General features: G+C 36.4%; 2 protein-coding genes across 4 annotated transcripts; one reads left to right on the plus strand and one right to left on the minus strand.

The window, feature by feature from the left end:
* Positions 1-892: 892 nt before the first annotated feature.
* On the minus strand, positions 893-20,046 carry exoc1 (exocyst complex component 1). 3 transcript variants are annotated; one of them, XM_082147080.1, is made up of 19 exons: positions 19,904-20,046; positions 19,193-19,324; positions 18,956-19,086; positions 18,067-18,226; positions 16,854-17,041; positions 16,389-16,616; positions 15,031-15,163; positions 14,829-14,938; positions 12,887-13,036; positions 10,489-10,597; positions 8,456-8,500; positions 7,797-7,960; positions 6,254-6,355; positions 3,467-3,540; positions 3,095-3,323; positions 2,820-3,003; positions 1,912-2,111; positions 1,515-1,709; positions 893-1,394 (listed from the first exon to the last, which is right to left on the minus strand). In XM_082147080.1, the coding sequence occupies exons 2-19, from the start codon at positions 19,314-19,316 to the stop codon at positions 1,242-1,244; spliced, it is 2,679 nt and encodes an 892-aa protein (XP_082003206.1). In that variant the 5' UTR covers positions 19,317-19,324; positions 19,904-20,046; the 3' UTR covers positions 893-1,241. The 3 variants fall into 3 exon arrangements, with proteins under 3 accessions (XP_082003206.1, XP_082003205.1, XP_082003207.1); XM_082147079.1 differs by having other exon boundaries at positions 19,895-20,046; XM_082147081.1 differs by lacking the exon at positions 8,456-8,500 and having other exon boundaries at positions 19,895-20,046.
* Positions 20,047-20,801: 755 nt separating this feature from the next.
* Positions 20,802-25,043, plus strand: LOC309481969 (ectonucleotide pyrophosphatase/phosphodiesterase family member 7). Its single transcript, XM_082147097.1, has 5 exons — positions 20,802-21,054; positions 22,031-22,176; positions 22,988-23,614; positions 24,517-24,748; positions 24,901-25,043. Exons 1-5 carry the CDS (start codon positions 20,814-20,816, stop codon positions 24,972-24,974), a joined length of 1,320 nt encoding a protein of 439 aa, XP_082003223.1. The 5' UTR covers positions 20,802-20,813; the 3' UTR covers positions 24,975-25,043.
* Positions 25,044-25,069: the final 26 nt, after the last annotated feature.

Below are 25,069 nucleotides of genomic sequence, written 5' to 3' on the forward strand. Positions count from 1 at the left end.
AAAAAAACTTTATTAATTACTCACTCTTATGTCGTTCCAAACCCGTAAGACTTTCGTCAATCTTCGGAACACAAATGAAGAGCTTTTAATGAAATTTTAGCTTTCTGTCCCTCCATTGATGACCAATTTAACGCTTCAAAAAGTTCACAAAGAGATCGCAAAACTAATCCATATGAATTGAGAGGTTTAGTCCAAATTTTCGGAAGAAACTCGATCGCTTTACATGATGAACATATTAATTTAGGCTTTTACTCATACATTGTTCAGCGAACATAAATAGAAGCTTAACTGAACCTGCTTGATGCGCGAGAACAAACCTCATTGGTTCTTGTGGAAGCTCAAATGTGCTTGTAACACAGGAGAATGAACCTCAAATGTGCTTGTAACACAGGAGAATGAACCTCATTGGTTCTTCGACATCAAGATGCTTGAGCTTGCCTACCACAACTGATGTGTGAGTTAATGAATGTTAAATTGAATAAAAGCCTAAATTCAATCATATACAGCGATCGTCTCTTCAGAAAATTTGGACTAAACCGCTCAATTTATGGATGTTTTAAGATCTCCTTGTGAACGTTTTCAAGCGACAAAGTGGTAGTTGCGTAGCTGTCAATGGAGGGACAGAAAGCTCTCAGTCCACACCACAACTATGACGTCAATAACAACACAGAAGAACAACATTGTTGGAATCACTTAAGATTCAGGTTGATTTTTTTTATGAACATTAGAAACATCAATCAGAATCAGACAACAGAACAGTATGCCATGGTCTGTCAGTCTGGATGCTAATGTCGTTTTTCTAATTGGCGTGAAGTGAACAGACAACTATCTGCTTTATAATCAACAATCAATTACAAGAATCACACAAAAAAATTACGAAATAAAGAAAAAGTACTTTCAAAAGTATGCTTTATTTACTTTCATATGACTCCAGGCCGTTTATTTTGTGATTTTCTTTACATGTTTTGATACTCATCAGCATTCAAGTGCATGAAAGATCAGCCACACACATTTTTAGTGTTGAGCGTAATAATAAAAAAAAAGTTCAGTCATTTGCGATTCACTAAACTAAAGCTATATTTAGAATTGTTGGTTTTCAACAAAACTCATGAAATCAGTAACAACAGAATCTCAAGTTACAAACAGGGTTCCAGTGTTAGTTCCCTTAAATGCACTGTAATGTATGTACAAATTAAGCACTCATTCTCTCCCTCTCTCTCACTATGATTCAGCCTCCTGTTTTAGTGGGACTGAGCGATACTGGAGAAGTACTCCAGCATGTCTTGAATGGTGAACTCCATGGTGATTCCAGACCCCGGGTAGCAGCGGTTTATCAAGCCCTCAAAGTGCTTGTATTGCCGAATGAACTCATCCTGCATGGAGTGCCAAACAACCTAATGGACAGAACAAAGTTCACATTTAAACTGACATCAAGAATCTCAAAAGATTATAAATGCAACCATATTCAATTTAGCCATTTAGTGTTTCATTATTTGACTCTTGTTCTTTTTCACCTGTAACAGACTCTCCTCCTCACACAGGTGCTTATCCACCTTCCTGTAGAGGTTGTCCAGGCCCTTTTTCACCTCTTTGCCAGGATATTCTTTAATAACCTTACGCAATTCCTGTTTATTGAAGGCCAGCTGGTAGCTCACTTCTTCTTCTCGCACACCCTGGGCAACACGAGCCTCTACACCCTCAAAGAAGTGCTGCAAGATGGGAAGACAATTAACCATGGATCAGGACACTTATTACACTCTAATGCAAAGATGAAGACAGCATAAACAAAGGCTGAAAAATCCAATTACATTAATAATCCAAACTACATTTTAGTTTCATTCCTAAATTCCTCATTTACACAGATGTACTGGAAAACTGCTCAATTCAGGTTTCCATAAAGATTTGTCTCACATTGAGTTTCTCCAGCGGTTGACCCAGTGAGTTGATGACGTAGGACTGCAGGTGTTCGGTGTATTTCTGCTTGGCCTCCTTTCTCTCTGCCTCCAGACACGAGATCTTGAGGCTGGACAGAGTTGAGAAGATATGGTGGAAGTTCTCCATCATCACCACATCACGTGGGGTCTTCTGGCTTTCGTTGGCCACTTTCTCCACTATGGGTACACAAATAGACAAGAGTGTGGAAAACAAATGATATAGCAGAACCGCAAATATTAAAAATCTAAAACTGATTCTGTATAGTGGTTTGCCGCCCATAATTCAAATGTGTTTATGCTCCTGATGTACATGAATAATAACAATAGTCACATTTTCAATTAATGGACCAGCACCCTTGAGTCTTAAATGGTTCTCAAAAGTCTTGTTATTGTTAATTAAAGCTAAAACTATAAATCATTAATCATTGCCGGTAATTGAAATAATAAATAAATGTTAGATGAAAAACTTCAATAAAAAAATAAATAAAAAAAAATCAAAAGAAAATGAGAAATCTTGTCTTGGTGACTAACTGAAATAAGTTTAGGCTTAAGAACTAAAATTACTAGAACTAAAACTGAAATTTAAATCATTTAAAGCTATATAAAAATATAGCAACATACACAAAAAAATTACAAAAGCACATAACAAAATTAGAAAAAAATATATAAGCTAATTAGAAAAAAGAATACTAAAACTACATAAAAAACTAAAATAACACTGGTTCTCAATGCTTCACTTCCCATGTTATCATGTTTTCTTTTGTTTATATTTCAAAAAAATGTCTGAAGCATAGCAATTCAAGTGATTTAGAGCTTCTAATGCATTCTCACATCTATTCAAGATTTAATAAATGTATGAAAGGTCCGGTTGGTCATGACCCTCACCATTATGGAACACGGCTCTGATGAGTTTGATGTAGGCTTTATCCAGATCACCCCGTCGCTCTGCGTTTCGGAAAATAGCCTCAGCCAGCTTAGCAAACTCCTCAAAGCCAGTGACAAATGGCAGGATGCCCACTTTACTCTTCTTTGAAATCTTCACTTCCTCCATCTGACGAATCTGGCCCGACTGAAAGAGCAACAGAAACATCAGAAGATTCAGATGCTTGTCTCAACATCAATACATAGATAAAAAGAAGCTTATCGTGAGCTCAACTTACGATGCATTTATCAAAGTTTCTCTTGACAGTGACCAGCACATTGCCCAGTGTTGTGCTGAGATATGAGGCGGGATCGACATTTTCGGCTGTCCAGACGTGGTGACTCATCTTCACCAGCATGTAGAGAGAGTTGAAGCTGTCTATCTTATCACCTAAAGCTATCAGACTGTTCAGCTCCGTCTCGATGCTCTGAAAGATCTTATTCATCATCATCCGAACCATGTCCTTACTGCAAGAGAAATGGACGTACGATCATTTTTTGCATTTGAAGGCTTATTTAATCTGCTTAAAAACAGATTTGACTGTTAAATGGATGACTGACAGAAAGAAATGAATGAACTAAGAGCTGAAGAGAACTGTGACTCAACTCACTCAGATATTGAATATCTATGTTCACTGGTGGGTCTGGAGTGCATTGTTCCATCGGCGTCATCCACATTCTCTGCCTAAGGAGGCATTTAGAACATCATTAAAGGTGACAAATTATGCCCCTTTTCACAAGATGTAATATAAATCTATGGTGTCCCCAGAATGTGTCTGTGAAATATCAGCTCAAAATACCCCCCAGATCATTTATTATAGCTTGTCAAATGTGCCCCTTTTTCGGGTGTGAGCAAAAACGCTCAGTTTTTGTGTATGTCCCTTTAAATGCAAATGAGCCGCTGCTCCCCGCCAACATTCAGAAGACTGCCGATCCTTTACACGAGCTTCGAATACAATAAAACACGCAAATAATCTCACTCATCTAAAATCTCAGAAATAACCAGTAGCGGAGTGCAGCCTTACAGAGAGACTCAGGAAGAGGTTGCAACTTTTAGACGCACCTGGACGTTCCTGAATGGTTAGTGGATACATTTATGTAGTTTTTGTGGAGTTACATTGATTCATCTGTTTCTGGGGGATTTCCGTTGAAAATAAAATGAATCTGCTAATTAATAACTTATCTTATCTAGTAAGACTGCTCTTTTGTCTCATCTGAGTCTGGGACTCTAAATAGTGTTCTGTGCTCATCTGTGCAGCCAACGACAGAACAGTTTCCATGCTTTGCACAAACTTTTGCCATTGTGTTAGAACTAGTTACACTGTTGTCGCTTGCGGAAACCAAATGGCGGTGCTGTGGGTGGAAATGTGCAGATTAAGGGGCCGTAATATAATAATAAAATCCCTTTCCTACATCAGAAGGGGAGGGAAATCTGATCGGCTTATTTATGCTTGCAGCGAAAGTCTTACCAAAACAAAGTTACTGGGTTGTCACTTTTCATGTTTTCGGTGATGGTAGATGCACCGGGGACCCGATTATAGCACTTAAACACGGAAAAAGTCAGATTTTTATGATATGTCCCCTTTAAAGGTGCTGTATGTAATTTTTGACTGTACTAAAGCATAAAAATACCATAATATGTTAGCAGAGATTTAGGTAACATGCTAAGTTCAAATACCTGTTTCTCGGAAAAGCAAAGCTACCGCCAGTTATTCTACTTTGAAATGTGCGTTCCGTGTCGGAATGTCTGTTTATGTTTTGGTCTGTGTGATCCCGGCCACTGGCAATTTACTGAATAGTGTTTCCACACCCCAGGTTGCCAGCAGAAAACACAGCTTATTGCAGTCATGGAAACCAGCAAACAAACAGGTTCAGAGACCCCAGAATCTTAGCCTGGTAATACCAAACTCTGCTACTTCGCTTTGCTTCGTAGACAGAGTCTGGAAGGGCATAATAGAAAAGCGTTTTCTTTCTCGCGGGGGGGGGGGGGCGCTTGTCTGAAGTTTAAAATCATTGGTTACCCGTAAGCCAATCACATAACGTTTGGTTATGACGTGTGTTATGCGCCGGCTCAGCCGCATCTAACTTCCACTGTAAACACATGTATGATGCGAAAACAAAACCATCGAGCGAAATACCGGAGTGAACATGGCTCTGAACGACTTTTGCAGATTATGTGAAGTAAATCTACGCATCCACGGTACAATCTTAGCGTCTACGTCACGGCTCTCAGCCCGCCCTCTGTTCGTTGATTGGCCGGCTGTTTTCAGGCCGGAGGAAAACTGATAGACAGGTCGCTATCTCAGACTGAGTACAGAAGCGAACTGAAATTGAGCGGAAGTACGAAGTCTGATGTAGTCAGGCTACCAGATTCTACCTGACCTCAGCATCCACCTAAAAAGCTCTATGACAAGAGGCATATTAAAATGCGGATAAATATTCGAGATGCATTTAGTGTAAGGCTTGTTCCAACGCTTTTCATTGTCAATTGCGCTCGTTCCTGTTGCATATCTGGCAACCCGCGTGTGCCTTGAGTCCAAGGCTGAATCCGAAATCGCCCCATACCCTCATTCACTATTCCCTACATTAGTCCACTAATACAGTTCACTTGAAGGAGTGAATGAAAACGAGTGAGTGAATTCGGATAACAACGGAGTGTAATGCCGTTGAGTGTACATCGGTTGTACTTTCGTTATTGCGGTGCATTGTGGGATAAAATGAGTGCACTCGATAACATTCACTATGGTTTCGGACACCACTACAAATGGCTGTATAGGGGACGATTTCGGATTCAGCCCAAGTGTGCCAAGCATGAAATGTCCTGAAAAGCGATGCCAAAGCATTTTGATCGCCCCCTGGTGGCTGGCTGCAGTATAGGTCTTAAACCAAACAAAAAAATCCAATTACACTCCAAATAATCTTTTTCTAAAGATAGTTTCTGTCATTTCATGTAGTTCTCATCATGCAGACGTATGTTCTAATGTTCACTTGCCCAATAAGTTTGGTTTTAGTTAGTTATTTGATGCTATAATAATGGGGTGAAACATCATGATTGACAGCTGGGAGTGTGGGTGAGACCATGATGCTCCACCTCAGGATCACTACTACGCAGACTCGGGCTCTGAACGACGTAATCTGCAACGACCATTACTGGGATATTTTGGCTTCATTTTTCTACAGTGGATGGAAGCAGAGCCGTCTATCTTTTTTTACAGTCTATGGTTGAGTCTGAGGAGGAGGGGGCAGGGGAAACAACTCTCTCCAATATTTTTTATTTGGACTGCAGTACCCATTTTAACTGCTAGCAGTCAATATTACATACTGCACCTTTAAAAACACCATCACACACAAATACAATACACGCACATATCTGAACCAGTACAGGTTCTGATACTCACCTGAGCTAGTGTAGGATTTTGCTGCAGCTTGAAGAACTTGCTGATAAAGTCCTGTTCAGCCAGACACAGCGGCTCCAGCTCACTCAAAACCTGCTCAAAGATCTAGAAAACAGCACACAGAAAGGACCACAAACCCTTAATGGACATATGTACACTACCGTTCAAAGGTTTGGGGTTGGTACAGTTTTTGTTGTTGAATATTTTTATTTTTGCTTTGTACTGTTATACAACAGACAGTACAAGACAAAGAAAAAGACACAAGGACTGGACTTTAGCTTTTCTAAAGGTATACAATTATTAACCTCTGAAAACCACAGACTAATTGTAATAACAGTATCTGATTTCCACTTCATTGCAATACACTTCTTGGCAATGAATACGTTTTATCTCATGGCTTTGCTTGAGGTTGAAATTGGTGAAGTTACCCAATAAACATTTATCTGGGTCTACTGGGAAGGTGAATCCATGTATAACAGATATAATACTGTAATTTGTTTGCCAGAACACATAAACTAAAGGGCAGGACCATGTGGAGCGTAAAAAAGTTCCCTCGTCTATACCACATCTAAAGCATAGAGGTGAGAATATTTAGAGGTGAGAACTTATGCAGAGTCTAGATGGAGTGAAATAAACTTGGTGAAGAAAATGAAATGGAGTCAGTCTATATCTAGAGTTCAAATAAGATGTGATTCCTTCCTTGCATAGTTCTCTCCAGACTTCTCCATCTGTGCTAATGCCTAAATCTTGTTCCCATCTTATTTTAGATTTGTCTAATTTAGGTTGAGGTTTATTTGTCATCAGGGAATTATATATTCTATATTTCTTCAAATAAAAGAGTTGCTCCAGCTGTTAAACTAGGCGACTTCAGTTGGGTTGGTAGGATTTTATAATATTTTTAAAAGAAGTCTCTTATGCTCACCAAGTCTGCATTTATTTGATCAAAACTACAGTAAAAATATTAATATTGTGAAATATTACAAAAAATAACAGTTTTCTATTTTAATGTATTATAAATGTTATTTAGGCTATTCCTGTGATGGCAAAGCTGAATTTTCAGCATCATTACTCCAGTCTTCAGTGTCACATGATCCTTCAGAAATCATTCTAATATGCTGATTTGGTCCTCAAGAATTATCTCTTATGATTATCAAATGTTGAAAACAGTTGCGCTCCATTATATTTTTGTAGAAAGCATGATACATTTTTTAGGTTTCTATAGTGAACAAATATATAAAAAAATAGCATTTTTTAAAAATAGAACTTTTGTAACATTATAAAGGTACTTTACTGTCATTTTTGATCAATTTAATATGTCCTTGCTGAATAAAAGTAGGCCTTTTCATTTATTTTAAACAATAATACTAATAATACTAATAATAATAATAATCTTACTGACCCCAAACTTTTGAATGGTAGTGTAAGATTTAAAACATATTTTGCACAACACATATCAGTATTTATCTTCATTTGAAGTGAAAATTCAGAACCAATCAGCATCTTTAAATTGGGCCAGTACAATCCACATGTCTTTGTGGCGTCGTACCTTATCAAACCTAGTTCTGTCTGCAACGTCCAGGTCAGAGGCGGACATGTTGCCCATATCAAGCAGAGAAGACGACTGAGAGCGCCTGCTGTTGGAGCTGCTCACAGCGAGTTTATTCAGACTTGAGGTGGAGCCTGTAAGCTTCCCAGAACTCCCATGCAGGCCTGAGAGAGACCATTAGAGGAGAAACCATTAGAGTATGAACTGGATATTAAATATACCAGCCAGATATACAACTCACTTTTCTATATGGGTTATTAAACTTACCTTGGCGAGCACGTTGATCTGAACGCAATGCAATGCATGCAATCCAACTACCAATAATCTCATATAAATCATAGAGGATTTATTGCATGATTAAAAATAAACTCCCTTTAACCCCTGATGCATTAACATAAAACATTTTAAAATCTGATATCATTGGACACGTTTGAGGTTAGTTTTGATCAAGAAAAAAGTGAATAAGGTGAGAAGAAATCCATAAAACGGTGCATGTAACTCAAGCTTAGAAAAGATTGTAAATATATGTTTTGCATACACATGAAACATTGAAACTGAAGATAATGGTTTACTGTGTTTGTGTGGCAGATATGCCTTTTGACTAAGAAGAGGGAGCAAGGCATTATGGGATAGGCACGGGATGTGGCACTGATACTTACTCTCCGTCTCCTGTTTGAGAGCACTCTCTTTCCGCGGAAGCGTGGCTGGAGGCCGGTTAGAAAGGCAGGCATCAGAGACAGAGACACGTTAGGCTTACAACATGCAGCATGGTGCCAGAGTTAGGGGTTAAAGGTCAAAGTTTTCAAATATGACATGCACTGCAGTGGCTGAATTTAGGCTAAGTAGAATTAGGGCTCAGTTGGCCATTTGGAAACAAAAAGCTCCTTTTCTATCATCATGTGGAGGAAAAAGCTGAGACTGAGACTGGTAATGAAAGCTGGTAAAAAAAAGAACATCTTATTTACAGCTGGAAGTTTCCCTTCATGAGCAGGGAAAATAGGGATATGCCCAATAGGGATGGGCATGAGTAACTGAGCACTCGGAAATGACAGCAGTGATCAACTATGAAAGACTTCAATAAATTTTACGTATATGAAAATCCAGTTATAATTATATGCAAACATGCTAAAAAGGGCCTAATATATTAATTTGGTTTAATATAACGTGGTCTGAATCATCAGACAGATTTGCACCATGGTCTTTCACACAAGAGGGCTTTTTTAAATTCAAAAACAGTTATATGGAGCACAACAGAATGGAATGGTATTTTTAACTTTACACAATGTCTGAAAGGGATAGTTCACCCAAAAATGAGCCCATGATTTACTCACCCTGAAGCCATCCTAGGTGTAGTTTTCAATATAGATATTTTGCTTACACGAACGCATCGCTTCACTTCAGAAGGCCTTTATTAATAATGAATAATGAATAGATGCACTTTGATAGACTTCCAAAGACATACACCCATTCACTCTCATTATCAAGCTTGGAAGAGCCAGGACATTTTTTTATATAACTCTGATTGTATTCGTCTGAAAGAAGAATGTCATATACACCTAGGATGGCTTCAGGGTGAGTAAATCATGGGCTAATTTTCATTTTTGGGTGAACTATCCCTTTAATGTGACGCTTATCGTGTGGAAAAAAACCCTAGCAAAATGCCCATCCCTAGTTTACAAAAAAGATATATAATTATACCCTTTCTATACATCTTTAATATATATATAAATACTGAATAAAAAAGAAACATTTGTCCTAAAACACTTGAGTTCAAAAGTTTTGGGTCAACATTTATTTTTATTTTTTTAAGTGACAGTATAAGGTTACACATTTTATTTCAAATAAATGCCGTTCTTTCAAAATGTATATTTATCAAAGAAAAAAAAAGTATCATGGTTTCCGTTGTCGTTATTGAGAAGAAATGTTTCTTGAGCTGCAAATCTGCATTTCAGAATGATTTCTGAAGGATCGTGTGACACTGAAGACTGGAGTAATGATGCTGAAAATTCAGCTTCACCATCACAGGAATCAATTATTTTAAAACATATTAATATAGAAAAACAGTTACTCTAAATTGTAATAATATTTCAGAATATTTTACTGTATTTTTGATCAAATAAATGCAGCCTTGGTGAGCATAAGCGACTGCTTAGAAAACATTTTTTTTTGCCAACCCCAAACATTTGCACAGTAGTGTAAATACTAAATAAGTCCCTGTTCATTCTGTTTTCTAGTATTCGGTGAAATGCAGTTCTAAACATCATGGGATCTCATGTATTCAGTTTTTTTCCCCACAAAACAATGTGAGTGTAATGCCTCTAGTACACATGTAATGGCATACTGGCACGTGTAACAGTACACACACTGTGGGCCATGCAGCACATGTCAGGACATTACTATGCAAACGTGACGTAACTCCATCATATCAGAGACAAGCGATGACTGACAGCTCAATGATCTCACTAGAGAATTAAGTCGGATAGTTTAAATTCAACTCTAAACTGTGTGTTTGTCATGTGGTGTAAAATGAAAGAAAAAACACAAGTAGATTACAAACAGCACACACACTATGACAAACACTCAACATAGCAAACAAGACGCACACTGACTAAAGATACAGCATGGACAAAAATCCCCTTCCAAGAGTTTCTTGATAAACAAACAGAAGAATGTGTTTTTATTGTGGTCTTACCAAATTTTCCTTTCCCATCCTTACTAGTGCCCGCCATTTTGATCTTTGCAACTTCAAAGAAGTCCTTAATTTCCCGCTCATAGAGTCGAGTCATGTAATCCACGTAAGTCTGTAAAAAAACATAAGGGAGGATCAGGAATTTTATAAAATTCACATTTTTTTATTTCTCAGCATTTTTCTCATTTAGAAGAAGGTATAAAGAACATAGGAAATAATGAGGAGAGAGACAGAGGGAACAAGTGACGAACTGGACACAAATCCAATCTGTCAGAGTCCACACAGCAACATCCAGGCCACGTCTGTTATCTCATTTGGATTTTAAAGATTAATAATAGAGGGTACAGACAAATGCATCTAAAACATTCGGGAATCAATTTGGAACTGAGTGATGATCAGAAATAGAATAATCACTCCAACTAAACCCTTAAATATGGCTTTGCCCTTGAGTTTATTGGGTTTAACGTCTGTAGAATTACATTAACAGTACTATTAAGTCTGAGCAGAGCTGAAATTAAATATAACTGCTTTTTTCCTCCACTTATGCTGCCATTTCAAAAGGAAAACCCCCGGCTCTCAGAGGACATCGGGATAAGACATTGCAGTGTTATTATGATGGCATTTTAATTTTACTGTAACTGATGGTCATAAATGATAATAGACTTTATCAGGGTTTTTTTTCTTTTTTTCTTTACCTTAGATTACTGTTGGTGATGTAATTGTTTTAAACATATAATCATTTTACAGAAAAACACACACTACCGTTCAAAAGTTTGGGGTCAGTAAGATTTTTTAATGTTTTTAAAAGAAGTATCTTCTGCTCACCAAGGCTGCATTTATTTGATAAAAAACAATAAATAAAAAACAGTAATATTGTGAAATATTATGACAATTTAAAATGACTTTTCTATTTTAATATATTTTAAACTGTAATTTATTCCTGTGATCAAAGCTGAATTTTCAGCATCATTACTCCAGTCTTCAGTGTCACATGATCCTTCAGAAATCATTATAATATGATGATTTGATGCTCAAGAAACATTCATTATTATTATCAATGTAGAAAACTGTTGTGTACAATTTTTTTCCCCAAAATTCTTTGATGAATAGAAAGTTCAAAAGAACAGCATTTATTTAAAATAGAATATTTTCTAACATTATAAATGTCTTTACTGTAACTTTTGATCAGTTTAACTCATCCTTGATGAATAAAGGTATTGATTTATTTTATTTATTTCCCCAAAAAATTAAATTAATTTTTTTACTGACCCCAAACTTTTGAACGGTAGTGTTTAATATTACAAAAGCTTTAGATTTCAGATAAATGCTGTTCTTTTGAACTTTCTATTCATCATAGCATCATGAAATATGTAAATAACTGTTTTCAACATTTGATAATAATCATAAATGTTTCTTGAGCATCAAATCATCATATTAGAATGATTTCTGAAGGATCATGTGACACTGAAGACTGGAGTAATGAAGCTGAATATTCAGCTTTAATCACAGGAATAAATTACACTTGTAATGTATATTCACATAGAAAACAGTCATTTTAAATTGGAATAATATTTCACACTATTACTGTTTTTGTTTGTATTTTTAATCAAATAAATGTAGCTTTGGTGAGCAGAAGATACTTCTTTTAAAAACATTAAAAATCTTACTGACCCCAAACTTTTGAACGGTAGTGTACATCAGTAATGGCACTGAGTGTCTTATAAAAATAAATGGACCTACTTACTTTCTTAATGCAAGTTTTGGGTATGTACACCATTGAACAATTCATATTCATAAGTGAATGATTCTTCCGTGCATATTATTTGAGAGAGAAAAAAATCCTATTTTTGTAATTTTCAACCTCTAAAAACAACCTTCCTGCTCTGCTGATGTCACTTAGGCTGTGCATACTATTGCATATTGTTAACTTAAGTAAGCCAAATAGCTATTCAGACATTTGTTTTAGCATATTCACATTAATTCTGATATATGTAACATACTTTTTCACCATCTAAATGAATTCACAATGAATAAAATAAAGTTCCATCCAACATTTTTCTCACTGAATAACCCATTTCACTCTAAAATACAACACATTATGTCAGTAAAACTGGTCACAAATAGCAATTTACTATGACTTATGAAAATACTATGAAAATATTATTGTGATGCTGTAATGGTAATAATCTGTAGTGCTACGAAAAGTAAGAATGTTATAGGATTTAATAATGTTTTTGTCCTTGACTTTTGCCACATGCTTCACCGATAAGAGTTTCCATACACTTTAATGACTATCAAGACGGAACAATTTGTATATACGTGACAGAATGTTTCCAAACCTCAATGTTGCCTGATATCAGTCATGATAATCACGGCAGTGATGGAAGTGATAAACACTCACCCTGGAGAGGCCCTCATATTTCTCTCTCTGGGTGTTCTTCAGCCACTCCATCAGTTTGGCATATCTGAGCAGGTCTCTGTGCAGAGGGCTGTGTTTGGGTAGTGTCAGCTCAGCTGTGTGCTGGGACAGTGTGGAGCTCTGATCGTGGCCCTACACACACAAACACACAGACAGAATCAGTGAGTGGAAACACTTAACACAAGCAAGTTAATATTAAGGAAGACACACAAACTCACTCCCACACAGGGCTGGGTAAAAATACAGATTTTCTGATTAATCGTGATCTTTATTTGACCAATTTCAATATCGAAGTCCCATGTTTGAAAACATATTTAAAAAAAATCTGCTGTCACTGCCATGGACATGAGGATAAGACATTGCAGCAATATGATATTATGATAGCATTTTAATGGTTACTGTAACTGATGATAAGGGTACTGTGTCAGTGGTCACAAATGATAATGGACTTTATCAGGGTCATAACAAAACATATAATGCAACATATAATGCTTATACATTAAAACATACATCTTGATTTGAACAATTTAATAATAAATTCAATAAGTCCCAAAATTCATTGTTTGCTCTATGACTATTTTCAGTGGCTGTGTAAAAACATATTTTAAAAATCAGATTTGTGAACATACATTCGCAGTCTGTATTGAATGTGATTTAATAAATGACTTGTTTACAGAAAATGTATGGTAAAATAACAGTCTTTCTATTGAGTCGCCCTTGTGGGCTGGAAGCAAAAACAAATTCGACTCATGAGAAAAAGAAAAAAAAGTCTTGAAGGAATCATTTACTTTTCAGAGAATCAAAAACATAGAGAGTGACCAGAGCAGTTTAATTTATGAACAAATGACTCTTATGAACTGGTTCTTTTCACTTAATTAAAAACATACTGTACAACCAGAGTTGCCCTATTAAAAAAAAGTATCAATTCTTTTAATAAATAGTTCAAAAATACAAGTTACTTATTGAATTAGTCTAAAACACAGCAGCAGAAGAGAGAGAATATCTTCCCTAGAGAAAACGGACATTATGATGGAATCAAATCGAGAGTTTGTGTCTTGGTGTCAAAACAAATATCGAAATCTGTATAAACACCCAGCCCTACTACCACACAAAAGATTGCTGTTATATTACAGTGACACGAGTTCAAGTTTCAAACCGTAATTAGTTGGGTAACAACCACCAAGCGTCACAAATTCATGAACACTGCCACAAAACCGACAGTCACTGCCACAAAAAATTCTCACAGTCAATCAGTTCCTTCTCAATGCATCTACTAAACATCCACATCATAAAGGCAAACACTACAGGAACTGCATGCTGACCAGGCCATATCTTCTCTCGAGCATCCCATAATTCCATCGGAGAGTGAGCAAAACAAGGCAATGAAGACCCCTTCACATCTTCAGGGGACAAAATCAACAACTACTAACACAAGTATGATGTTGGCTGAGAGGTTTATGGGGAGATCATCTTAGAAGCCTAAGATGAGAACGTCTGGATTACATCACCATGAACATGCTTAAATGAAATGTTTCCATGGAGAGAGAAGCATTGATGAGACAGTTAGGTCTAAGAAAGAGGAGTTGCGTGACTGTTAGAGTGGGCGGGTCAAACAGGATGCTGGAGTGGGCGTACTCACAGGGAGTGACAGACAGGACGACCTATAGAACTGAGGGATGGTCATTTTGAAGTGACTGAAGTGGTTGAACTGACAGAGGAACAGAAAGCACAGTGTAGTAAAGTGAAATAGAGAGACACGACTGGTGGCCAAACAGGAACACAGGAGAAAGAATCAATCACAGACAGAGGTTGATAAAAGACTCATAGGAAAAGGAAAAGGAAGCTCCTCAGCAATGACACACATTGCCATACATTTAAGATGTGCATGTACTTTACCTGTGTACTACGTGTGTAATGATGTTACCTGGTGCACAAACACGTTGTTGAGGTGGTTGGTGAGACGGCGGGCAAAAGCATCTCTGAGCTCAGAAAACAGATGCTGCTGCTGCTTGACTGCCATCAGCTTATCGTGACCTGAACATCATGCAAACATTAGCAATACTGCTCATGCACACCTGAAAGTGCTGTTATCACAAAATGAGTGATGTGCAGTATGAGAGCGGTACCTGGTTTGAGCGCTACATTCATGCACTGGGACAGAGCCTCAGAAGCGTTGATGCAGGCCTCGATACCCTTAGGAGAAGACAAATCTCCTTCTTGCAAAGCCTTGATGTGCCCTTTTGATAGATCCATGTAGTTCTACCACGATAAAAAAGACAAAAAAGTTAAAGCGATAATAATAGACATAAATTCTAATTATACCAATAATCTTTAATTGGAGTTTTGTTTTAATATTAAAACATAAGCAGTACAGAAGCACACTCCATCTAGAACTTTGCTTACCATGGCATTTTAAATAAATAAATAAATAAATAAGTTAATAAACACACAGAAGCTCTTTTGCAAGACACGAGTGCAACGGTCAAAGGTGTCCGTCTAGAGTACAATGGAAAAGCAGCGCAGAAAACGTGTTCTGTGTGAACGGCTTGGTTGCGGTTTCATAACCTAGATATTCTCCACATTGAGCTTCTCTATTTCTGCAATGTTTTGAACGTTTTAAATGAGTTAAACTGGATGGGCTAACAAAAACATTAAAATGCAACAACGATTCTTACATCAGCTGTTTCTCAATTCCAAGAACGCAAAGAACAGACTTGCGTTCTCTTTGAGACTGTCTTGCCAGGCGACCTTGAAAGAACGAACTCGGAAGGACGCGAGAACACAGAACGCATCTTTATGAGAATTGAGATGTGCTGTTAACTGACCATCTCGGCAAATACAACACAACATCACAAACATATGTCACAACCTTTTAAACATTTCTTTCATATTATTATAGACATTGTTTTCATAGTTTATATCTTTTTTATTTTACCATGTGTATTTATGAGTAGCCTATGTGTTACCTATGTTTTGTCAATGTTAAGATTCTTTTTAATATGCCAATAAAAATACTGCCGCTTTCTTAAGGTCTTTATCACTTTATTAAAATGAAGCAAAAGAGACCGCCAAATGTAAACTTTCACGAGCTGTCACGTATTTCGAGCTTGCAGCGGGAATCTCTTAAGTGAGAACGAGAAGTTTAAAGCTTACAGCCTTCCGTACGTCGACTGCCCGCAACGTCTTCTGGGATTTTTAGCGGTTCGATTCTCTCAAGCCTGCATTTGATGCATCCTCGATATCAAGGACACATCCGGGCACTTCATGCGTCCTCTGTACTTGCGTTCTTGAGTATTGGAATTGAACTTCGACGGTTGATGATGACGTAGTACGAGAACACAAGGACACAAGATCACTGAAGAACCCATATTGAGAAACAGCCATCATCGTCGCATCTCGAGCACCACTGACAAGGCTGCCTGACGCACGCCTAAAATTCGAATGCACCCGTTTTGGCTCCGTCTGTGCTCTATCTATAACGTACCACGAGGAACTGGATCTCATCCAGTAGTTTGCCGTTGTTGGTGTTGCTAATCTGAATGAGACGGTTGCTCTGGGAGATCTGGTCCATCTGCTCCTTCACGCTCTGCAGCATCTCCTCGTAACTGAGCAACTTGCCTTCGATGTTATCCACCTCTGACAGAGCCTGATCCAGCAGCTGCATCAGGATGTTCACCTGCTTCTCAGAGGCCATGATGGACTGGATGTTAGCCTGAGGAGAAAAGAAGAAATATTATCATTCACGACACCAAAAATAAACCCAGTTTCATTTCTGATATGGGACTATCCACTATTCCCTAATCAGACAAACTTTAAGAACATTTACCTCAACATTTAGATAATTATTGCATGCTCAATATAGATGTAGGTTATAATAAAATTACCAATGAACTACTTCTATTGTTAACACACCAGTGTTTTACAGTTTGAAACGCTTTAACATACTCACCCCATCTAGGACCTGTAGCTCACGGGACAGTTTCTCAGCAAAGGCCTCTGCGTTGGAAATGGCGTACTCGCAGACCTCCATCATGCCCTCAATGTCCTGCTCCTCACGGGCGTTCAGCTCCTGGTAATCGTCCAGAGCATCCTCATCTCCCCCGGCAACACTCTGACTCTCTCCGCTCGGGACCGACTCTGGGGGGGAAAGGAATGAGACAGTGAGCATTACAATAGCACTCATATAGACCTCAAATTTATGTCATATACTACCGTTTAAAAGTTTGTGGTCAGTACATTGTTTGTTTGTTTTTAAAAGAAATTATCTTCAAATCTTATAATTAAATTATAAGAAATTCAACAAAAGTGAACTGTTCTTTTGAACTATTCATCAAAGAATCCTGAAAAAAAAGTTTTGATAATAGTAAGAAATGTTACCTGAGCAGCAAATGAGTATATTAGACTGATTTCTGAAGGATCATGTGACACTGAAGACTGGAGTAATGATGCTGAAAATTCTGCTTTGCCATCACAGGAATGAATGACATTTAAAAAGTTCAAGTAGAATTTTTATTTTTTTCAAGTAAATTAAATAAATGCAGCCTTGGTAAGCATAAGAGACTTAAAAAATATTGATAAAACCGTACCGATCCCAAGCTTTTGAACAGTATGTATACATGTGAGTATATGAACTAAACTACTCCATAAATATAATGTAAGTCACACTCATTAAAATAAACACATGCACACAAACAAATCTAGAGAGTGAGCATTGTGCAAATGTTCCCTGATAACTGATGTGGTTTAACAAATTAATTAATGGAAGGAAAGAATGACCATTAATGAAGGGAACTGGAGAAGGGAAATGGATGATGATGGAAAATGGAAGAAAAAACAGCGTACAAACCTTCAGCTTTAGGAAGCTCTGGCCAAGTGAGAGATTTAAAGAGAATAGCACAGATCAGGTTAAAGCATTAAGGGGCAATCAAATAGACATTGCAGAAACCCAAAGAGCTCAGAAAAAGTGAAAGAGAGAGAACACTAGCTGCAGGAAAACAGAAACTAGTTTGAGTTCCTACCACTGCAAATGTAATAGTTCTATGTATAAGCTTTAAGAATTGTTTCTATCAAAGGGCTAAGGTAATTACATATTAGAAACACACTGGTAGTTTAACAACATGCTATTACTCCCCCACACCACCAGGAGCAGTAGTGAGCCATACCTTCCAGCAGCTGAGGACTGACGTTTACAAACTCCACTTTCTTGCGAAGGTAGCGCTGGTTCAGTTTCCAGATACATGAGATGAATGAATTCTTCTCTGCGGTGCTGCTCGCCACCCACCGATAAACCTTCTCAAAATGGAGATCAAACTCTGGATTCTCCTGAAGAATGGAAGAAATTCCATTGAAAATTAAAAGATTTTCTCAGTAAATTCAGGTCAATACCAAAATCGATAATTATTTTGTCTAATATGTTATGGCCAATAACCATATTAACTATATTTGTATAAATAATTAAAATATAAAACACTTTAAGTGCCACAAGTAAATTTAGGCATCACAACATTAAAATGTACAGTATGAAAAATGTATATTCACTTTGAGATTTAAATGATTAGTGTTTTTAAAGATTTACTTTAAGCGAGCATTAGGTGATGGCAAGGGTAATCTAAAGTTTAAATTAAATTATTTAAAAAAATATATATATCCAATCAGTGTTGGTATTGTCAACTAAAACAAAAATCTTTTTCGTTCATTTTAAATCAAGCTGAAATAAAATAAAATATAAATATTAGATGAAAAAATAAATAAAATAGAAATAAAATAAATATACATTGAAGTACTAAAATGGTAAAAGTACTAAAACACTGTATTATCATCCAATCTGGGCTGCATTTCTCAAAAGCATTGTTAGCTAAGATGACTATAGAGACCATTGGTGGCAATAGCTCAGTGCTCTACTTAGGCTTACAATGCTTTTGGAAAACGCAGCCCTGGACAGTACAGATATATCATGCATCTAATATAATATTTAACTAATAGATATTTTATTAATGATCTTTATTTCATGTCTGAATTGATATTGATAACATTTCACATATGACCTCTGACCTTAGTGGCATCTTTGGCATCAACCTCTGTCAGGTCCCGTAGTTCCCAGGCCATCTGTCTCTTATAGAAATCTCCTTTATCTGACTTCTTCACTTTCACCACCTTCACCTGCACTGGACGCTCTGTGGTCACTAAGGATAATAAACAGAATTGATAGAGGTAAAATAATCATTAAATAAACGTTTACTGATGTGATCTGACATGTATATGCGGGGTCAGACTGTGTCTGTGTTCTACCTGTGGCACATAGGAAACAGTTCTTCTTCTTTTTCCCTGCCTTGCAGACATTGACGATGCTCAGCAGACGCTCGTCATTGGGGGTGAAAATATCCCTCTGAAGGGCGTGCTTGATGGCAGTCATGTTGATTCCTGAAATTAAAAACACAAGTGGGTCTTGGGAATCAGCAAACAATACTTCCACTAAACATATCAACATATGCTGGTCGATGCTATACTTACTATACTGATGGTCAATCAAAAGTGTATTATTTCACATGCAACATATTTTAAAAATGTCACTCATCTGTTAGCTGTAAGTGTGCAACAATACTGCAAATGTAAAAGATACAATAACACAGTACATACTAAGTAACACTGCAGGTAAAAAAAATAAAATTACATTTTATTCATGTAGGTAACTTGTCCATTATTCACAAAGATGTACTAGAAAGTATCATGGTGATCCATGTAAATACCACAGCATATGAATATGGTAATTATTGTACTTTGATAAACATTAGAATATTACGTTTCCCCATACGTAGCACTATACCGCCACTTTACTTTTTTAAAGGTATAGTTCATGGCGTTTTATTTAATCTGTCTTAATTATCATAATAACAGTTGTTTTATATAAAAAGGTCAGCTGACACAATAAACAGCGCAGGGGCCTTTTTGAGAAGCTAATAAACTGCGACTAAGTTACTAGTCGAATCTTACCTTACTTACATCCAAATTGAGTGGCGAAAATGCTTTCTTTAACGCTTTGACTTGTATTTGTTTAAAATTAAAGCTTTTTTCCTGAATAGCACATCAGCTGTCAGGGACCCAGCCCTGAAAGCAGTGTGAACACGAAAACTGTAATGAGCGAGAAAAACATGAACTTCCTACTTCCGGTAGTATTTCTACAATAAAAGTCCCTTACGTGCATTATCATTATAATGCATGATTATAATGGAACAAACGTAGATTCTGTGATTTATGTTGATAATTATTTTCATTCTGTAGTTCTTGTGTTTATATAAAGATGATATACGACAGGTACCATAAGATTTTCTTCTTCCTGTTCCCGAAAGAATGAATAAACATTTATGTATGACTTGTGCAAATAAATAAATAAATAAATAAATAAATAAATAAATAAATAAATAAATAAATAAATAAATAAATAAATAAATAAATAGATAGATAGATAGATAGATAGATAGATAGATAGATAGATAGATAGATAAATAGATAGATAGATAGATAGAAACTAGTGATCAACAATATAGATCTCTAATCATCCTTAACGGTTTACGAGCTCCATCCTTAATTTATGAGCTCTAACCTATGGCTTCAACCTTATCTCTTAAGGTTAAAATGCAAACTGTGAAAAGGGTAATAATAATTGAAATAATAAATGAAAACAAGACCTTCTCTACTTTACAGTAGGCTATAATACATTTCAAATTTAAGATCTATCATTTGTTCACTCAGTGAAAGTATGATAGAAGAGTATAATTTCAGTAACAACAAACTGACTAAGAACTACAGAAAATATAAGCTATAGATTGTCTTATCAGTCCCCTGATAATGCCTGGTAATAACACCAAGATCAGCTTTTGCTGATTTTCATTCTGCTTAACAGTCTCTCAAGATGAAGTCAGAACTTCTGCTGGTGTTGGCTTTGTCTCTCTGTGTGAGCAGTAAACCCCTGTCCGAAAGGAAGACGTATAATAAGTTGTTGCTGATCTCTTTTGATGGTTTCAGGTGGGATTACGACCAAGATGTGGACACACCAAATCTGGACAAGCTTGTTAAAGAGGGAGTGAAGGCAAAGTACATCAATCCCCCAGCGATCACCATGACATCTCCATCACACTTTACAACTATTACTGGTAAGGCTCAATATTCTGCTTATATCTAATACATTTTTGTGTAGAATACACCCTTTACAGAAGGGATAACACAAAAAAGAGCAGAACAGAAGCTCTGACATGTGCAAAGGCTCAATTCATCCAAACACTGAATTGGTATAGGTTTTGTAATGCATACTTAAATCAGCGGTTGTTTAAACATGTTGCATATGATTTGATTGGTCAGAGAAATTAGTTTCATTTTGAGTCACTTGAGATTAATAAATAAATATTTAGTATAAATATTGGCTATTTAGTGACTCAAAATGAAACTAACTTCTCTGACCAATCAAATATATATATATATATATATATATTTTTTTTTTTTTATTGGTCAGAGAAGTTAGTTTCATTTTGAGTATATATATATATATATGAATACATTTTAAATTAAAAACATAAACGTTAATACTGTACATTTTAAAGAACATTAATTTGATATAGCCTATTTAATGAAATTGAATATTGTTTAATATAATTTTGCAGAAATAAGTGCAAATATTCATGCTTCTGATTCACACCTAGATGTGTTGTGTGCCACCATAGCTTACTGTGTTAGTGTTCATATCCTTGTCCAGTCTGCATTATCATGATGTTCAAAGTCTTAAGCTGTGTACTGAGAGCTGCTGAGCACACTTAATTGGCCAATAACCTCAACCTCATTAAATGGCACTGTGCAAAGTTAGCATGAGCTCCAACTTCAAGGTTATTTACATACGCAGTGTTCCAAGTTCATAATGGCCGATTTACAGTTCTTACATTATGAGTATTGTGTTAAAAAAAGAAAAGAAAAGAAATGTGGGTCTACATGAACACTGATCACAAGTAATCTTCTATTTGACCACAGAGACCGATTGGTTGATATGACTGAATACAATTTGCAACATTATGTATAGTGACAATTAATATCTTTAAAGCATGGTATAACAATATGATTGTCTCTTAATTTTTAATTTAGGGAGATGGATGGAGGATCATGGTGTGGTCCATAACCTGATGTTCAATGTTACAACTGGGTTGAGACTTACCCATAAGGCAACGCTTAAAAAATCAGAATGGTGGGATAATGGTGCTTTGCCCCTGTGGATAACAGCCCAGAATCAGGTGAACTTGCTCCTCTGACAAGCTTTTTGTGAGCAGATTGTAAGGATGAAATACAAAGTTATATATATATATATATACACACACAAGTCAAAGGTTTAGAATTATTAAAATATTTTAATTGCTTTTGAAATACGTCTCTTAAGCTCACCAGGGCTGCATTTATTAAATCAAAAATACAGTTAAAACATTAGTATTGTGAAATATTATTTTAATTTAAAAGAACTGTCTTCAATTTAATATATTTTAAAAGTAATTTATTCCTGTGATCGCAAAGCTGAATTACATTTTAAAATATATTCAAATAGAATACAGTTAATTTAAGTAGTAATACTATCTCACAATATTACTTTTTTACTGCATTTTTGATCAAATAAATGTAGCCTTGGTGACCATCCCCCGGTTTCACAGACAAAGACTATTGTCTTTATGCTAGTTGACTAGTATTGCTAGTCCCAGACTAAAGTGCATGTTTGAGATGTTTTAAATGAAAGCATCTTACACAGACATATCTTAAAATATAGCAGTGCCATTGTTTTGTCTCAAGATGCACACCAGCAATGTTTTTTTTTCTAAGGCACATTTATAAAAAGCCACTTAAATGCCCTAATTGAACTAAGGTCTAATCCTGGCTTAGTCTAAGCCTTGTTTGTGAAACTGGGCCTTTCAAAACCATTATAAAAAATAAATAAACCAGTACTTTTGACCAGTAGTTTAAATATGTCCTGTAAAATCATCCATCCTGACCCTTTGTAAATGAATTGACACATACCATACTGGACTTCCCCAGTAACTTCTCCTATATATTTCAAAGGGTCTGAAAACAGCATCTTTTTTCTATCCTGGTGGAGGAGCAAATTACAGTGGGCAAGCTGTGGATCGTTCCCTGGTGGAAGATCATGGTCAACCTGATGACAATGAGACAGTCTGGCGGCAGAACATAGACACTGTGATGGGATGGTTCACCAAAGAGGACTTTGACTTTGTTACTCTCTACTATGGAGAACCAGACAATGTGGGTCATGTTAAAGGCCCCGAAACTCCAGAGAGAAAAAAGATCATTGAACAGATCGACCGCACTATTGGCTACCTCAGGGAGGCAATTCACAAGAACGGTTTGACTGATCATCTAAACGTCATCCTAACCTCAGACCATGGCATGACCACTATTAAAAAGGCCACTGAGGTTAAGGAGATAAAACTTAACGATTACATGAGTTTTGTCAATCTATCCCGCTTTGACCTGCTCGACTATGGTGGGTTTGGGATGATCACACCTAAAGAGGGCAAAGAACAGGAAGTTTATAATGCCCTGAAGAATGCACATCCCAATCTGACGGTCTATAAGAAAGAAGAGATTCCAGAACACTTTCACATAGGCAAACATGAGAGAATTCAACCTATAGTCCTTCTGGCAGACCTGGGGTTCAATATCAACTCTGTAAGTGGCTTTGGAAATAAATTAAAAAAATTATTTTACCCAATGGACCCTTTTCACATTTCTGAGGCTCTCAGAAGCAGAATTTGTCCTAGTTGTGAAAACTTCTATTGCGGTGAATGGGAAATGACAGCAAATAGCCTACAATTTTTGTATTTCCATTTGCACCAGTTTCAAAAGAAGGAGTTTCCACGACTTTCCACAACTGAGGGAAAAATATAGAGAGACGGAATGCATTGGCCATGAGAGAGAAAGATGTAAAAAAATTTAAAATAATTTCCTCAGCCATTGTGTTTGTAACTGGAAATAAAAGCTAGATTTAATTGCCGTAACATATACACTTTAATTCAACTTAACTCAAAGGAACACTTCAGAACACAGGTAGCAGAAAATGAGCAGAAAATACCAAAGGCAAACAAAGGAAACTGAATGAAAACCAGGTGAACATAATCAAACAATCAATGAGAACTATGAAAACAAACTAGTGGCGGGAAAACGGGAAAAAAAGAAACTTACACAAAACACTAGAAAACAGAGCATAACTCTGACAGCAGCAGCGTTAATTCATTTTTTTTTTGTCATTTACTGATATGGTAATATAACATAATATATCGCGTTAAATATGACATTTTTAAAAATCTTTTGTAACATTAAAAATGGCTACTGTCACTTTTGATCAATTTAATTCATCCTTGCTGAAAAAAATTAAGATGAATTTCTTTTCAAAAAAGAAAAAGAAAAAAATTCTGCCTCCATCCAAACAATAGTGTAAATACCGGTAGTAAATACTACTTGATGCACCTTTAAGCTACAAATGTTTTGAGGTAGGGTGAATTTATGCAAACAGCCTACCTGAATTAATCATACTGTTTTCAATACTAACAATCTGTTTTCTGTTTGTGCAGAGGGTCCTTTTGCATATCAACAAAGGAGATCATGGATTCAGTAATGAGGAAATGGATATGAAAATGATCTTTCGAGCCTTTGGACCAGACTTTAGGAATGATTTCTTGGCTGAGCCTTTTGACAGTGTCAGCATCTATCCGTTGATGTGTAAGCTTTTGGGTGTAGTTCCAGAAGCAAACAATGGAAGTCTCAGTGACACCAAAGGCATGCTAGTGGATAACTCTGATGTTGGTAAGCATTTGATTCAGATTTGATTTGACTCTCAGAAGAGGGTTTCATTCAAATTGGCTTTTTCTGTCAGTCTAACAAATAATTTGAACCATTTTGTTTTTATGAAATTTCTGAAATATTTAGTAACCAATTAATGCCGTTCTTATTTGCAGGTGGTAGCAGTGGAAAAATCCAGGTGTCTTTTACTCTTCTGATACTAATGATAGTTATTGTATCCTTCATTTGAAGAGATTTACCAAACTACTTGTGTATAGCAACCAGAAAACGCTGAATGCATTTAAACAGTGTAATCACCTAAATGACTATTAAAGAGTGTTTTCA

The sequence above is a fragment of the Leuciscus leuciscus genome (genome assembly GCF_965113295.1).
Source record: "Leuciscus leuciscus genome assembly, chromosome: 19".
NCBI classification, from domain to species: domain Eukaryota; kingdom Metazoa; phylum Chordata; class Actinopteri; order Cypriniformes; family Leuciscidae; genus Leuciscus; species Leuciscus leuciscus.